Source organism: Pisolithus orientalis, assembly GCF_024613125.1.
Source record: "Pisolithus orientalis strain OTSU chromosome Unknown F5J12scaffold_11, whole genome shotgun sequence".
Lineage (NCBI taxonomy): Eukaryota > Fungi > Basidiomycota > Agaricomycetes > Boletales > Pisolithaceae > Pisolithus > Pisolithus orientalis.
This window is the reverse complement of record NW_026260792.1, coordinates 1031227-1048807: the sequence shown is the minus strand read 5'-3', so window position 1 is coordinate 1048807 and position 17581 is coordinate 1031227. Positions and strand designations below refer to the sequence as shown.

General features: G+C 44.2%; 3 protein-coding genes across 3 annotated transcripts; all 3 read right to left on the bottom strand.

The window, feature by feature from the left end:
• Positions 1-2651: 2651 nt before the first annotated feature.
• Positions 2652-5152, bottom strand: F5J12DRAFT_936003 (uncharacterized protein; the record flags this gene model as incomplete). Its single annotated transcript, XM_051749627.1, has 11 exons — positions 2652-2691; positions 2759-2784; positions 3026-3046; positions 3260-3271; positions 3332-3434; positions 3488-3490; positions 3617-3700; positions 3819-4164; positions 4205-4383; positions 4465-4942; positions 4993-5152. The coding sequence occupies 11 exons, from the start codon at positions 5150-5152 to the stop codon at positions 2652-2654; spliced, it is 1452 nt and encodes a 483-aa protein (XP_051600944.1).
• Positions 5153-6453: 1301 nt separating this feature from the next.
• Positions 6454-8279, bottom strand: F5J12DRAFT_782314 (uncharacterized protein; the record flags this gene model as incomplete). Its single annotated transcript, XM_051742711.1, has 6 exons — positions 6454-6563; positions 6681-7125; positions 7359-7599; positions 7701-7912; positions 7982-8035; positions 8100-8279. 6 exons carry the CDS (start codon positions 8277-8279, stop codon positions 6454-6456), a joined length of 1242 nt encoding a protein of 413 aa, XP_051600943.1.
• Positions 8280-8634: 355 nt separating this feature from the next.
• F5J12DRAFT_936001 (uncharacterized protein) lies at positions 8635-11335 on the bottom strand (the record flags this gene model as incomplete). Its single annotated transcript, XM_051749626.1, has 13 exons — positions 8635-8642; positions 8826-9195; positions 9343-9573; positions 9783-9848; positions 9912-10091; positions 10142-10238; positions 10290-10450; positions 10511-10568; positions 10665-10680; positions 10764-10776; positions 10969-10983; positions 11109-11213; positions 11267-11335. The coding sequence occupies 13 exons, from the start codon at positions 11333-11335 to the stop codon at positions 8635-8637; spliced, it is 1389 nt and encodes a 462-aa protein (XP_051600942.1).
• Between the last annotated feature and the right edge of the window lie 6246 nt (positions 11336-17581).

Here is a 17581-nt window from a genome sequence, read left to right as displayed (position 1 = left end):
TCCAAAACAATGAATGTGCAAACATGAAGTGTTGCCTTCAAGTAGAAAATCTGCTCATATGTGAAGTTTTGCCATTGGTTAAATGACAGCCTACAGTTACAATATTGCTGAACAAAAAGACCATCATTTTTTGTTGAAGTTTAAGAACAAAAAAAACCATGTTTGTGATCTTGAAGTATAATCTGCAGATGATATTGATTGCCTGATAATCACCTGACAATTGTCCAGTCATTGGTTGTCCATTGTGCAAACAGTGCATGTCCAGCAAGCATGCCAAGTCCCTCAAGTCATGTGACCTGGGGTCACTACATGGAGTCAAATTCAAGTAATACATTTGAGTAATACACATGATATTCTGTCCTGTGTGATGATGACTTTCATCCAAGGGAATGTTTGTTGAGGAAAGTCAAGTGCCTGTTATGCTCTGACATGGTGGCTTCATCAAATGGACTAAGCATGAATGGATGGAGGGACACACTGAGGGCTGAACTTGTCATGACCCCTATGGCTGACCTACCAACCCTGACTTCAACAGTTCCTTCCTGTTAGGAGTATACACTCAACACAGAGGAAACAGAAGAGAGGATATATTTTAGGGCAGTTGCAAGGTAGCAAAAAACTCAAGTTACAGAATACCATACTTCTACCTATATACCTCCTGGCAGAGGGTGCACAATAACAATAACTTTGTAAGCAGTAAGTTGCTGCAGAAGTAAACAATGAAATAGAAGCAAGTCAGAGTGACTCAGAGCTGTGGAAGGTGAAGCCCAAATTGGTTGCACAATCAGACATGCACAGTGAGGGGGCAAGTCATGATGAAGGTGAAACATATCAAATATACTATACATTGGTAAAGGCAAAAATGGGATAAGAGAAGTGTACAGGTAAACAATCAAACTGCAGTTGGGTATTTTGAAGGATGCTGTAGGTATCCTCAGTAGTGCAACAAGCTACTAATGTATTAGACCAACCTGTAGGTATCTACAGGATATCAGTAAGTATAATACTGGTAGTGAAAGTGAGCTTACCCTCAGTAGTGCAACAAGCTACTGAGGGAACAGTGAATAAACTACTGTAAAATGTGCGCGCTAAGGTGATTATGTAAGCACCCAAACATCGCACCAAAGTGAGCAGAACACAGGGGAGAATATATCTCCAACAGGGTATGGTGTCAATGATGAGGTAATAATGCTGTAGAGACTGTTGGAGTCCACTAGGCTCTTCCAGGGATGGAATGGGATCCAGACCACACTCCAGATGATGACTGCAATGACCATGACAACTCCTACTGCAAGGCATGTGACCATGTAAGTGTTGTGTGACCAAAAATGGTAAGCCAGCAGGTTGAGGTGTAACATCACCTCCCTTTCAAACTCCTTGGACCCTTGAGGAAGGGGAGGATAGACATGTAGTGAGGGGTCAACAGGAAGAAGAGTGGGCAATGGGAGGCAAGGGAGTAGGGGAGTTCTTGTGAGCAGGGGGAGTCCACTGTCATCTGAGCCCATTGTGACATGACCAATGACCAATTTTGTGGCACTGGTAACATGCAAAAGAGTAAAGTGGTGTGAATCAAAGTGTGGAAGGCTGGTGTGAACCAACCAAAACCAGCACCAGGGACAAGTATGAGTGAGTGGCAGTTTGCCTCTGTGGAACCTGGAGGGCAGAAAAATTCAAGACAGGAGTGCTCCTGATGCAAGTTGTCATTGAGTTATGCAGGAGTGGAAAAGGGGCTTCTATAGCCTGGGACTGGATTGATAGAATGTCTAAGGACTTCTGGGCTGTCTGGGTGCTGTCCCAACTTTTTCACACACATCATGAGACATTACAATGTAAGTTAAGGTCCCACTTTCCCACCTTGCCTTCTAATGCATGCTAATGGTGGAAAAGTTTATGAAGATGATGTTATAATGACATAAGAATGATGGTGGGTTTCATCATCACTGCCCAATGTAGTCATTATATTTCCCTTAAAAGGCTATTTAAGGAGAGAGTGTCATAAGGCATTACAACAAGCTCTGTCACCATCAACATGCCATACTGTCATTATAACACCCTTAAAAGGCTATTTAATATATGCAGCTATGCTAAGGGATTACAACAGGCTACTGGCACCTGCCAACATGTCGACACTCATTATAATTTCATATTTATCATTACAATGCTACCTTCCACTCTACCAATGTCAACTTGGGTCAATGTAACATTTTTCTCATTCTCAGTTCTTTCAGTTCTCATTGTGATTCCAAGACATTTTTAAAAAAAATCCTGTGTGCATGGCATTGACTACAGCATACTTAACCACATGGATATAGGTCATAGTACCTAAACTTGAGGCTAATATAAGAGGACGAAATGATGATGCAGCGATTCCAAGTAGGTGCAGGGTATCTATCAGGGAATAAGGAGTTCAGAGCATGTAGGACTTGAGGAATCTGATGTGTTTGATTGGCATTGAGTCAGTGAGCTGCAGTAACTTAAAGCAGCAGTGACCACATACCTGCACTGTCAAAACCTTGCTGCAGGTCAGATGAATAGCAATCCTGGACCAGTGCATGGGGGGTTGGTTGGCAATGTGACAAGTGTGCACAACAGCTGGGTATAGGAATACTGGGGATGAATGAAGGGAAAGGAAGTTGGCATCATCATCAGTGTCAGTGGTGATTCCATTTTGTCATTGGGGGCAGCAGGGAACTGTCAACATTTAACAAGGGCCAGTTAATAATAATAACTTGACAGCATGATGGTGATGGGTACTTACTGCTGCAATGGTATGGGTGAAACTGCCTGACAAGTCAGCAGTACAGATGATACCAATGATGACAGTCATGGTAAGGGTGTGGAAGCAAGGAAGTCACTGTGTATTTACAGTCCATTGGATTATATAATAATTCCCATAGGCTGGGTTTCAATACCTTACATTGACAGACAAATTGGCTCAATACTTAGTATGAACATTGTTGTTGTCTAGTTTGCATAATAAAGATGTATGGTAATCTACATGGGGTGTATGACTATGAAAACATACTAGTAGGTATGTGCCAGTCACCTGGGGAGACATCCAGCAAGAGACATAGACACAAACAAGAAAAATCCCAACCCCCATGATGGGGATGTACTGTATCAGTGCCCATGGTGAGTTGTACCATTTTGGGCAGGCCTCAAAGGCAACCATTATGGAGATGTTGGGCTATATGCAGGAGAAACAGGACCTGGTAGGAATAAACTGCTGTGACCTCACTAATATACAGAAGACACTTACACTGGGCAGGAGCTGTGAAAGAATTGGCAGTCAATACTGGTGTAACTGAGGTCAACATTGTCAATAACTCACAGGCTGGAAAATAACTTGGAGAAATTGGAATATTTGGGTGAGGAGGGTGACACCAGTGACATGGGTAAGTATTTTGGAGACAAGGGTGGCATTTGTGCAGGGGCTGCAGAGTTGTGAGTGACATAACTACAGATATGACTGAGTTAAGTTACTTACAAGCTGGGGGAAGGAGGCAATGAGAAAAGGAATGATCAGTAGAGTGAGTAGGAAAAAAATAAAAGGTTGCACTAGGTGAATCTGGCATGAAGTTAGTGACCTGTTTGCTAACAGATAAACATGACTTACATCTTGGAGACAAAGGATGGGCCAGTTGGTGAGTACCATGGAGATGTGGGACTGAAGGAAGGCAGTTGCAGACTGTACCACAGACTGGTTGGTGAATAACAGGGAGACATGAGATTGAGAGCAGGTGACATCAGGAAGTATGTCAGTGATGTAGCCCCTTGGCTTCTGTCATAGAATGGGGATGTTGCATGTACCAATGTACCAAATGGTGAGGTTGTTGCACTGTATGGAGATTGAGGGACATAAGGCGATGTAGGTGAGTATGCATTGGGAGAGCTCAGGACTATACCCAGGGGGGCTGGCAGGTGACATGTCTCCTGCACCCAAAGGACTCTTCCCATATCTGAGGAATGAAAAGTTGGCAGGATCTTCTCTGCCATTGGTGGCAAGGGGTGAGAGGGCTGCCAACTCGCCCTTGCAGTTACTCTCTGACCATGTGGGGGAGTTCATGTCATATGGTGTCATTGCTACTTGGCTTGGTGTCATACTGCAGTCCACATGAGCAGTAAGAATATTTTGCACCAGCAGATGATGATCGACAATGGCATCTTTAAGTATGTTGATATCCAGTGTGACATTCGAAGGCACCTGTACCCATAGGCACAAGCTGGCCAAACATAACCTCTTTTGTGATACCATGACAATCATTATTTTCACCAATGGCAGCAGCTTCCATCAGAATCTCCACCATTTCCTCAAACAAGCAATGCATCAGGGCACCAGTATCAGGATAGTTAATACCATGACAGGTGATTGCCATGGGCATTCTGCAATGGGTCAGGAGGTCACAGGGCAATGCCAGGTGGTGGTAATTGACATATGAACTGTCGAATTCAAAGGCTCCTCACAGTTTCTTCATGATTGTTGCACACATGGCTTCAACCCTAAGTGTGGTGAAGCTCTCAACACAGTTGTTCAAGTATGTGGGACTAAAGCTGACACCTGGAATGCACATTGCCACCTTCAAGTTGACACCATCAGTCTCCAAAGCCCACTCTTTCCTTGTCTTGATGCTCACCTCATCATTGGCATACATCTTGTCATGCTCCAACAAGAATACTTGGTGAACACCAGGCATGCTCCAGGTAGTGAAGAGATGCATCTCAAAGCTCTCAGTGATGCAGCTGGCAACATATGCCATAGTAATTAGTTTCTGACCAACCATTCTAGCACAATCAAGCACCAATCGAAGGAGCCATGGTGACTGAAGGTGGAGCTTCGACTTGATTTCCTTGTCTGGGATGGTGAAGAAGGATTTGGACAAACATGCAGTGGAGTCTTCTTTGATAATGGTGGATGTAGGGTGGGGGTCATACTGGTTCTTGACTGTAGGCAGTGATGGTCTGAAGCAATGTGCAAGCAAGCTCTTGCTACACATTCTTTGCCAACATCCTGTCCTGGGTGATATCCCACTCCAAGTACATGGAAAGTGAGGGTGTTTTGATATGGGTGGGATACACTGGCATAGTGGAAGGTGTTAAGAGTCATCTGAGTAGCTGGTTCACCAATAGATTGTGTGGCAGGAGTTCCACACATCTCCCCAGGTTCACAAGAGATTGGTTGAACTTCACCTTGATCTTACACAATGATCTCTGTAGTACATCATGGAGTTTGTGATCACAGGGAACAGGGCAGGCATGTCATGGGTGGTCCTCAGATTTAGTAAGTGGGGAGGGCAAAAGGAGATGAAATGAATGCTGGAGTAGGAAGATAGTGGGAAGTACATGACTGAGAAGACTGAGTACCAGCATTATACAGTAGCCAGCAAACCAGAGAGTGGGAAGATGAGGGGGTCTCACCTTGGGCAAAAGCATGTATAGGGGGACCATGGAACGAATCATGTGCAGTGCAGGAAAGTCACAGAGAGTTGGCTGGGTACAGAAAGCAAGTAAGGAAAGGAAAGGAGATCGCAGAGAGTACAACTGCACCCACAAAGATCTAGTTGACAACAAAAAATGAAGAGATGGGGGGAACACAAAGGCAGGTGGTTGTAAAGTCAGATCTGGATACTGAATATCGACACAACACAAGCATACTTTCATTTTTGACATAAGTTCAGTGGTGAGCATACCTAGCATGTAATGAGGAAGTGGAGAGGAAGGAGCCTTGAGATCATCAGCATATAGCAGCAGAGAATTCTGGTATGTATGGCATGGTGTCACTCTGTGCACAGGTGTGGCAAATATCATATGGCGACAACTGTATATTGATGGGACAGAGCTCATCAATCTCGAGGAGTCTCAGAGGTCTGATGGTCCAACATCAGACATGAAAGGTGAGCCTGAGGCAATGTTGTAAGTGGGAGTTTTCAATTTCTAGCAGCAAAGATGGTGCATCAAGTACTCACAAGGGGTTTTCCAATCATCTGAACCTGGAAACAGCTGTGTTGGAAGATGAAAACCCTTGATGCCAATGCAGCTTGAGAAAAATTTGACAGGGGGAAGAGGAAACCATATGGACCCCAACATTGGGCCAGGGGAGGATGGTAGTGCTACACCAGTGCACATTGCATGAAGTGAAGGGTAAGACACAGTCCTTGTGCAGTGAAAGTGTTGGGTGGCATCACATTGGTAGAAAATCTCAATAGGGGAGGAGGATCATGGGTGCTGACAAGGCATGCTAAACACACTTGAAGTAATTCAATGTTATCACTTAGTGACATGTCCACACTTGACAACAGAATCAATTGTACACACAACAATCTGTATAATACACAACCATAGACTATTTTAAAGTAACATGGCAGTGTAATACTATGCTGGAGACCAAGTGCAACAAGCAAAATAGCACTTAAGAACAATGGAGCAACTGCTATGAAAAGATCATAAGTGTTGACATTATTTCTTGGTCTTCGAGACCTTTCTGGCATGGGTAGTATTACATGTGGTGCGCTTTGGGGGTTCAGGCAGGTCAACAATTGTTTTGTCCTTGGCAGCATGTGAGGATTCTTGTCATTGGGTGGGTACAGGGGTGATCTTTCTGTGAGAAGTAGGTGCCATGGTTTGTTGACTTGAAGCTGAAGACAGTGGAGGTGTAGTGCAGGCACCACTTACACTTAACTGACCAACCTCAAGTTGTAGCTGAGAAACTGTGGAAACAGAGAGTGTGTTTCCATGACAGCTAGAAGTGGATGAGGATGAGCAGGTAGCCATGTCAAAGCCCTGCATCAAAGCAGAAGGAGAATTCAGGAATGCAGGATTGACAAATGTGTTGACAGTGGGAGAGGTGGGAGCTGTGACATGAGGTGTAGGATTCTTGATTTTGGACAACATCTCATCTTCCAAAGTATGTGACTGGGCAGTCAGAGGAACTGGAGGAACTAATGATGCATTCTTCGACTGTGAGTCTTTACCAAACACCTCACAATTCACATGATCAAAAACACAGAGAGCCCAATTGCTTTTCTTCAAAAGCTTTTCAATGTAGAAGTCATAGTCAGAGCAGTACAGAATGCGAGTCTCCACACTGATGGAAGAGAGCTCTAAATCTGGAGACACTAGAAAATGAGCCTGTAGTAGTCATCAGTGCTGAGTACCTCTGTGCAAATATATAAAATAAATACTAAAGTTGCTGCACTGGATATCAAACCACTAGTAGCACTGTTTATACCTATATGCTGACCCCTCACTTTTGGCCATCCTCATTTGTGGTTGGTGAGACTCGCTTTGCCATTGATGAGGGCATGAATTATCTGAAGTGGAGATCAGCCATCATATCACATGCAAGATAACAATGCACATACAAGGGTGATAGCCAGACTCATGAGAAACTCGCTAGCAACCATGTTGTCATGCTTTTTGAAAAGAATTGGAGCAAGACATGTGTATTTGCCAACACCATCTTTCTTCAGTAGAACCTGAAACTTGGGATCTTCCTTCCTTCCTGAAGGATGGCTGGAAAGGCAGGTGGGGTCAAGCCCATATGGCATGAAAACAATGCCAGCACAGTTTTTAATAGCCCTCAGGATGTTGGACCATTCTTGACTGAGAGCACTCATAAACTAAGATCATCAACTGAGCTGAATGCTAGTCAAAGCATGAAAGCACTTATGATAGATCCAAACTGCTTATAGGTCTCCATGTACTTATGGAGAGAGCTGGGGACTATGCTGTAGAGTTCCACTACTGCACCATCAAGTTTGGCCTTGGGTGACATCCAGCGAGTTGGGCTGTGCAGATCAACATCTGGCTTTGGCATTGGCAGAAAAAGGCCATCTGGGACCCAGAAATTGTAAAGAAGGGCATACTTCTTCACTTCCTTAGAGATACTGGCATCAATACTCAGGCTTTCCAAAGCCTTGTTCAGAATATGATTGCGCTTGTGAGTGGAAAGAGTTGAAGACAGACTATGGAGCTCCTTTCATACACTGTGTAGCTCAACATGTGTCTCAGAGTAAGCTTTCTGAGCAATTGCAAGGGCCTAATAAGAAATGGAGTGAAGCAGTGTCAGTCATGAGTGAAGAAAGAACCAAGTTGATGCTCACCTTTTGCAGCTCATGGACTTCAGCAGTTGGCCCTGGATCATGTAAAACCCTTCGCATCTGTTCAAAGTCGCTGGCTTCAGAGCTGTCAGTCTCTGAGGAATCATTGTTGGAGTCATTGTCTTCTCTATCAATATTAATCTGCTCATTTGAGAAGAAATCATCATCACTCAGCTGGGGCATGGGGGATGTGTTTGCACAACAGATGGAAGAGAATGACAATAAAAGGCACTGGAACATTGTGAAGACAGGGAGGTTGAGAGGGACATGGCACCTGGGTTTCGAGATGTGAATCTCACCTCTTTTATAAGCATCACACCCATCACTGTCTGATTCTGGAACTAAAACCAAGCTGCAAGAGTGAGTCACTAGTGTGATCGCTTGCACCATTTCAACATGTTGCATGCTGTAAAAACACTCATTGTGTGCTGCATGGATAGAATACATGTGTAAATTAGTGCAAGTGGTACTTGAACATGTGGTGTGTCCTATGAGATAACTGTTAATGCTATGGGGCAGGGAAACACTTAGCTTTATATCAGATAACTGCGCAATGAACAATGCCATTGTATCAGTACATCATGAAGAATGTGTTTACATGCAGTAAAGGCTCGGAATGAATAGGAAGCAGGAATTGAGTCTGTAATATCCTTCGCATTCAGCAACTATTTTGAGATTTCATGTGAAGAAACATATCTCCATCAATATGATTGATGACAAAATACTCACCAGGGCATGAAGGGTCAGGAGCTACCACTGCACCACAAAGAATGGATTGAATGGGAATGAATATGGGGTTGTTGCAAGGAGCAGCCTGGATGCAGATAAGCCAGAGATCGATGTCAATTTGACAGGTGCCACCAACTTTTGCTGTCAGTGGCTGTATGAATGCGAGACTAATAGAGCCAACACCATGGATGTTGCAGGTGAAGATAGAAATGAGGTGGACAAATGCAGTGTCTGTCTCCATGAGTTGAATGAGAGTGCAATCATACTGAGGTTGCCCATAGAATGACAGATTGCATTGCAGATGGTCAGTAACAACTTTCCAATCAACAGATGACTTGTAGTTCACTTTGAGGTATCTGTATTCTGTTATCTACAAGCCAGGCATTAGTTTAAAGAAGTTCATAAGAAGGTCACTTGCCTCAAAGTGAGCAGGGATAGTGATCCACTTATCAACTTGATAGCCATATTGAGGGAGGCACTGGTTACAAAAACCTGACAGTTTCTTGCAAAAACCAACAAAGACAGTGTCAGAGACACTGCAACTGGCCTCAATGTCCTGTATGGTAGATGGTTTGGAAGAGGAACCAAGATAGACATGATCAAATGCCATGAACAATCCAGATTGATTGTCATTGCATTCACCCTCAGTGCCTGCAGGTTCACCTTGCATTTGGGTCCAGTTTTTGTAGTTATTGACATGCATTCTGAGCAGCTTGGCAGCAAGCTTATGTTTGTCCACATGTAGGATCTGCGGAATATAAAAGAGAGGTGCAACATTGAACAAACAAGTGAAATGAATAGCAATACCTGATCAGTGAAGTCCCTGCCATTTGATTGATGCTCATATGCCTATGCCTCCTTGATAGGGCCATGCATACTCTCATTTGGGCGCATGCTGTAGTTCCTGGTGGAACCCTTCATCTGGATATTGCACACTACATGTTTCCAAAGGTGCACCTTTGGAAAGTCCCAGTCCACCCACAGCCCTTCTAACCCAGATTTATTTACACATTCAATGTATGCCTAGGAATGAAGTTAGTGTAGGCCAACATGCAATCTGGAGCCAATGGAAGAAAGTTGGCATACCCTCAATTTGTTGTTGAATTTCAGCAACTCTGCATCTATCATTTCTATTGTTCGTTCAGTATGCATGTCCAAACCTATCAAACTGTCCAGCTGGAGATAACTTGCAAGGATGCAGAGAAGACAATAGCCTTCAGGTGTGGCTGTCCTGGTAAAAACATTCAGCAATGCATAGAACATTGCCTGTAGCATAGAATATTAAGCACACAGAATGCAAACAAAACCAGACTTACTTTTGCCAGATCACACATCTTGTTTCCATCTGAAAATGTTACATTGATGACATTCTTGAAGTGAAAGAGGAGCCACCATTGGGGGAAGTTGGAAACACTATGGAAAGCCAAGGAAGTGATGGCACAAAGTATCAGAAGGAAGACTCACTAGTTCTTGACATTGGTTTCAGCATTGTGCCCAAGGACATTCAGAATTCTCAAGATGTCCTGTAGTATGTGCTTTCCCCATAGACCACCATGTAGAAAATGTAGGTGGTCAAAGCTGAGTGCACCATAAAGGTCAGAATTGCAGATGAGCCAGAAAACATTCTGTCATTTTAATTAATGTAGGTACAATGCCTGGAATAAGGACAAGAATCACAAACTTACATGGATGGGCCACAACCTGAGTGCCTTAAGCACCTTTTCACCCTCAGTGCAGCTGTGTCTGTAAATGTGCATGGCACACTATGCCTTCATCCATGGAACAAAGCAGATATGTTTTGGAAATATTGTGAAGCTCCTCTAATGGAACAAGACACACTGGGCATGGGCATTTGCTGGTGTGGCCACAGATAAGTGACATCATACACCTGCATTGTGTTTGAGTCTTGAGTGAGGGCTGGGATAAATGAAAGCTTACTGTTCCTCATAATCTGCAGACAATATCAATATGACAGGAAACAACCAACAGGGTTACTTGGTCATGGCATGACATATGGATATACCCAGTTTTTGAGTGCTGCATAATGTCACTGAGAAGTCTAGAAAATGATTCATGCCAAACAATGTGCTTGAGAGTTGTGTATCCTAATTTTCCCTCTTCTTCAGTGTCCTTGGGGACCTACATGCAAAGGAAATATCTGTTTATAAAAGGTGTGAACTTCAGGGCACTGGGATGATGTACAGCTGGTAACCATCCAACGATGCAGCCTCCCCAAATTGCATGGCTATTCTGTATCTCTACTGGGAGGTTCACACAACAGACCACAACAGGATAGCCCTTTGCAGTGCCAAATGATGATAATTTGGTTTTGTTGGTGTAAATAATAAAGGCAAATGGTACAGCATTCAGAACTTCAGGCAAGGAGGACTAGTAGTTACATCAAATTACTGCTACCTAACAAGTCGACAACAAGTACACACTTGAATGTCCCACCAGCTGTCAGCCTGTCCAGGGCTCATCATAGAAGCATTCAAATCCATGTCCATCATGCTTGAACAAGTGTTGTGCATCCCAAATGAAGTGCAGAGCCAAAATGTCAAGTGCCCATTCCCAGATGGGTCATGTATGTACCTCATATGTCTGCACTTCCTTCTTATATGCTGCAATGACTGCTATGTTTGGAGAACTGTAAGTATGATGGAGCAGTTACAGTGAAGTTAGTAAACTGAACATGGTACTAATGTACTGGTGTGAGCTCTGCCTACTGCAGCATCACAGGCTTTGCAAAACTCAATGTCATTCTTGAGAGTCACCCAAGTAGGCCTCTTTTGCAACATGGCCAATGAGATCTAACAAAGCATCAACTTGCTTCCAATTTAGGCTTGCTTCCAGGGCAATCTCCATAAACTCAAAGTCGCCAACACCACATGAATGGTTCAGGTAGGGAGTGTCATCCATTGGAGGCACAAATGTCATTGAGCACCTTTGGAACTCGTCAAAACTTTGACAAAGTGGAGGCCAGTTGCTGCATGGATGAAACTCAGTTTTGAATTCTATTACTTGCTGTGAATAGCCAGGGGCATGGTGGCTGGGATTGAGAAGTAGTCAATGATCTTGTGCCCATCATAGCATCTGATAGCACTAAAGAGGTGTACTTGTAATCATCAAATAGAAAAAACTAAATTGAGGATCACACCTGGACTTCCAAGAGGTTCATTCTCATGTGCACTGGCAGGGTATTCATGTTCCACAAACTTGCACAGTAGGGCATCAACATGGGATTTCCTAAGCCAGTTGTGTATTTGGCAGAAGAAGGGGAAGGGAAGCCTTACTTTCATCATCAAAATGAGTATATAGATGGGCCAGCCTCATTGCCATTGGGAACAGCAATGAAACTGGAAGGGGAATGTAGCATGTCAGGTTCCACCTTTTCAGCAGGCAGACCCTGAGCATTATGCATTTTCTTCATTGCATGGAATTGTGCTGACTTGGGCATAGCCATTGGGAAGTGGTTCTTAAGGACAGGTGATGTAGAACAATGCTCACCTTTTTCAAACCACTCCAAAACTTGGCCATATTGTTTGCATTCTTGCTTGGCTTCAGTTTGTTTCCTGCAGCTCACTTCATGCCTCTTGAAACCATGTGGCTTGAATGTCTTGTTGCAATATTCACATATCCAACCTGCTAGAGTCTTTTCAGAATATTTGTACTTTGAGTGGGCCCTTTGAGATGGCCCCATGGTAGCAGTAGTCTGTCAATTATGTCAGGTTAATAGCAAGTAATAGTGGGAAGTTAGTGGGTTCTGCAACAGATTGAAGTGATACACACCTTGAAGGGCAAGGACAGCAGTGTGTGATGGTGAAGGAATAATGATCAGCTTGGAATGCTGCTTCACTTACATATATTATAGATGCAGAGTCATTAGGACTATCCTTACAATACCTTCTGATTATCAAAGATTATTGCAATGTCACATGGCTTATTGAAATGATAGGTAAGGTACAGTTATTCTATTAGATTCCCTCAGAATGGTATTGTAATGTACATTATAATGGAATGACACATCATTCAAGGTTGCCAGCATCATAATGGTACTGAACAAATTTGTGACAGCAGGGAAACAACCTGCTTGATTTTGTCTCTTGTCTGTGGTAGCTTGTCAATTATTTTGTGAAGGAAAAAACCATACACAAGTAGTACTACTGCTGACTAAGCAACCAAAAATGCGAAACCCAAGTACAACTCACAGAAAAAAGTATCTATAATGAAAACCAAGTAAAACAAGAAAATAAAACAATTCCCCTGATAGTGAAATTGCTCTCCCTACAGTGCTACCCCCTTGCATGATCTCAGTCCTTGTATTTCAGAGGTAGAGACCAGACAGAAGATGGAGAGATATGGAGTAGTGTCAAGTGTCAAGTCTGGGGAGAGGTGTGGTTGCAAGTCTGACACAGATGAACAGAACTCCAACTAGCAGAGGATTGGCAGGGCATTGGGTTTAGCTTGTGCACTACTCCCTTGTGTGATCTCAGCCCTTGTATTTCAGAGGTAGAGACCAGATGGATGTTCAGAGATAACTCCAGCAGACAGAAAATGGAGAGAGACAGAGTAGGAACTTAGGTGATATTCATACTGATGAACAGCAGAGTACTGGTGGGCAGAGGAAGAGGAAGAACCAGAGTTGCCACAAGAGGCTCCCTTGTGGTGGACTCAGTGGGAGTTGGAGCAGAGGATGCAGGTGGTGGAGGATGGAGGCACTCACACATGACAGGGTCACACAAGCATATGAGAGGATGGTGGATGTGGTGGAGCATACAGCAGATGAGTTCTTGCCATACTGCTCCTGGGCAGAGTGGGCAGAGATGAGGTGGTGGGAGGACCTGTGTGAGGCCCAGATGGCCATGTTTGAGTGTGCAGGTGGAGGTTGGAAGAGGTCATAGACAAAGGTGGCAGAGGACAGGATTGAAGAGGCAGATGAAGGTGCAGAGGTGGATAATGAGGAAGAGGAGGAAGTCAGAGAAGGGAAAGGAGGTGGTGGTGAAGGACAGGAGATGGAGGAGTAGCTATGTTTTTTCTTTGTGATTCTGAGAAGTGAGACAGACAGGGGGAGAAAATTCTAAGGTACTTGAGGGAGTTCAGAAAGGGCCTGCAGAGGAAGGTTATGTGGGTGGAGTACTATGATGGAGGTTGGTATGGGCAAGGTTTGTGTGGTTAGTGTTCATGAAATGCAGAGATGATGCCAGAGGTGTGATCTAGCTCAGTTGCAAGCAACCAAGAGGGTTTTTTGTTGGTGTTCTTGTAACCAGCCCAGCAGACTAGGTACAAGAGTTGGCAGTGGAATGCAATGGTGGACCACCTTAGAGTAAAGTATCTCTGACACTTCATACTCAAGGTCACCATCAGTGTCAACTGGCAGAGGCAGAGGTTGTTGTTGGTTGGGTTAGCCACTGCAGTTTCCATTTGCAAGATATGTGTCACAACTGTGTGTTTATCCTAAGTTCCCACTCACTCCACACCAACTCTGCCCACCCTCTTTCATTTGTAAGTCTTCTCCACCTGCCCTCTGTCATTTGCAAGTCTTCTCCACCCTGACTGCTGGCAGACTTGGTACCACCTACTGTTGGACCATTGTCACACACCAAAGGTGTTGTGGACATGGTTACAGCTGACTCTGCCTAACTTGTTGAGAAGTTGCATGTCATGCCATGCAGATGAAGACTAAAGCCCTCATGCATAGAAAGACTGCTGGACATGAGCAGTCATCCTTTGCACAAGAATAAGTTGTCAGTGCTAAAGAGAAAAGAGAAAGTGAGTCAAGCACCCATCAAAAGTTTTTAGTGCTTGAGTATGGCATTCCAGTTTTTGTCAGATCTCCACCATTTCCAAAGATATTGACTCCATTCCTCACACTCACTTACAGCTGTTTGCAAAACGATGCAGAAAATCTGTTTGACAGTTAGTCTGTTCAGATATAGCCGGGATAGGACCCCAAAACCACCTCTATGGTAACATTGTGTAGTGTAAGGCATGTACTTAGACTTCATCCCTACAGCAGACTTGTTTTTCAACATGTCATCGCTGTCCGTGATCCCCCACTCCCATCGCAGAAAAATTACATTCTTTCATGATTTCACTTTCTGTCTATGGACCCAAGAAAAAGGAGAAGGGAAAGACTGCGCCAAAAGCGACCATGAAGACAAAAGAGCTTACTTTTTCTGTCAACAATACTAACTACCTCAATTTTCTACAGCATGTACTGGACAAGCATGGTCAAGGACAATATAGGGTCTCAAGCAGTAAACATTTTCCCTTCAAGTTTGTACTGCCCAAAGCACAGAGGTAAGTCGTTTCTCACTCTGCAAATCTGTGCTAACCATGCTTTACCTTAGCCAAGCCATCAGTAATGCGATCAATGTCAATAATGAAGTTGACTACAAGGATATGGTCAAGAGGATTTGTAGCGTTCACCCTGGCCCAATGAAGATCTACTGTTGATATGAAACATGTGGAGAAACTTCCGACTATCGATGGCTCTGGAGACAAGAGCAACTTGTCTGGTGAGGATAGTGGAAAGCAGAAACATTCAGACCTTGATATGCACCTTGCCTGGTGGCGCATGAAACTCCTGAGCCAGTACAAGAATGAGAATGACAAGGGAATGACTTATGTCAGGCCAGCGGGGCCAATCCCCCTTTCACCTGCGATGGTACTGGACTGGTGCTGTGCATTGGTAAGTCTTTCACTACTCATGAACATTCTATCCCTAAACTATCTGTAGGATGAAGGGCAAGCTATGTTGTCAGTTCCCCCAAACCTCAAGTCTTTCAATTGGAGCAACAAAGCGCCATTTTTGCATCCAGCCTGCAAAGTGCAAGCCCAGGCGTCGCAAAATATTGATATCAACTCTATTACTGGTGTTCTCCTTCTTCAGATGCTTGCAAATTCTGGCCTCTTGTCACCCAGTGTATCTAGTGCCCACACTTCTCCAGTTCCGCCTCCTGTGACACCCACACACATGCCACAGGATCCTCCCATTTCGCCACCCATCCCATCTCCATCTCATCTCTCCTGCTTTCTTCGCTATGCTGAATCAAACCTCGGTGTTTGCAACGCCACCCTCTATGAATGGGAACTTGAACTGCAGTTGATTGGGCCTGACATCCTCATGGATATCGATGACCAGACACTTGCTAGGGCTGGTATCGCCACTGGTGACATCATTCGTCTCAAGAAGGGAAGTTTACTTTGGTGGAATGGTCCTGATGTGAAGAGGAAGTGTAGCGACACTGGGGCATCGTCAGGCAACGAGCAAGTGGGCCAAGCCTCATCCCCACCCACCAGGCCATCGAAGAAGATTGCGTATGAGAAGCAATTCAAGGATGGTGGTGGGTGTCGTTTCACAGCATCTCTGATGATGATGGTAGCAAGCCAGCCCCACTCGACTATGACCTTTATTATCACTGCGAGAGTCAAGATCAGTGGTTACCTGTGCCCTGGGGTTTTGTTGTTGATGAGACTGGGTAGGAATCAGAGGATGACATTTTTTCTACATAATGCCTACATACCTTGCTTCATGTAATGCCTATGTCGCATACATAGGTATCATATCAATTGCAATGTTGGCCTAGAGGCCATTTTTCACATTCATACTACATTGAACCTGCACGCAAAATCGACTGGTAATTGAAGGGGGAATCTACTTAGACACAGTGATACAGTCACTACACTATGTACCCAGACATGCAGAAATAACCCTCAGCCTTTTCAGGTGTAATACTTTGACATGCACAAACAATTGCCATCATCGATAAGTCGTCCGAGTAGCGATGCAAGTATGCCTTGATCATAGAAAACGCTTGCTCGATGGGGTTGTAGTCTGGTGAGTATGGCGGGAGATAGATCAACTTGCAGACTGTGAGACGTCAGCAAAAGAAATATCAATTGATGGATAGTCACATACAATGCATATCTTCAACTAACTTGCGAATTTCCTCACCATGGTGAATGCAGCAGTTGTCCATAATAATAACGCTGTGGGGGCCAGGATATGGGTTGGTAAAAGGCATCTGTTGGATAGATTAGCATGTACCAGCTTGAAGATGATTCACTTATGACATGCTCCTTCAGAAATCGCAGAAATCGCTCTCCACCAACAGTGCCCTCGATGATATTGTATGTGATGATGCCATCAAGCGTGATGGCAGGGAGAATAGAGTAGTGCATTCCATGTACGAGTACCTCCTGACTTGGCAACGTAGACCTCTGACTGTTCGCCCATGCGGGCAAGTGGAGGTACGCTTGTCCTTGGAAGCTTCATCAATGAAGACGAGCATATTCGGGTCTGGTGCTTCTGCTGCGATGTGATTCATGTAGAGTGCACGCGACTCCTTGTTCCTCTCAGAGGCAGATGCAGAGATGACATTCCAAGTGATGTGGAGACCCTGAAGAGTTCGAGAAAGTGTAGATGGAGTGATACGAACTTGATGCTTGAGCCAGAGCTCCTCTCGAAGCTCGTCTAGGTAGATTGCGCTGTGATGTTGAAAAATGGCAAGGATAAATGCGATGTCTTTGAGGCTGAGAATGCGATGACGACTGATGGTATGGGAATAAGTGTTTGGGTTGTACACGACACCGTACTTGGTGTGAAGTCTGAGAGTTTTGTAAATGAGTGTTTTCTTGATGCCTAGAATACTACAGATTTGCTTGATGCTATAGCCATTTTGGTGAAGGACAGGAATACGAGACTTGAGGTCGATGGATACCATGCAAGAGGGCATGCAGGCAGTATGTTTGAT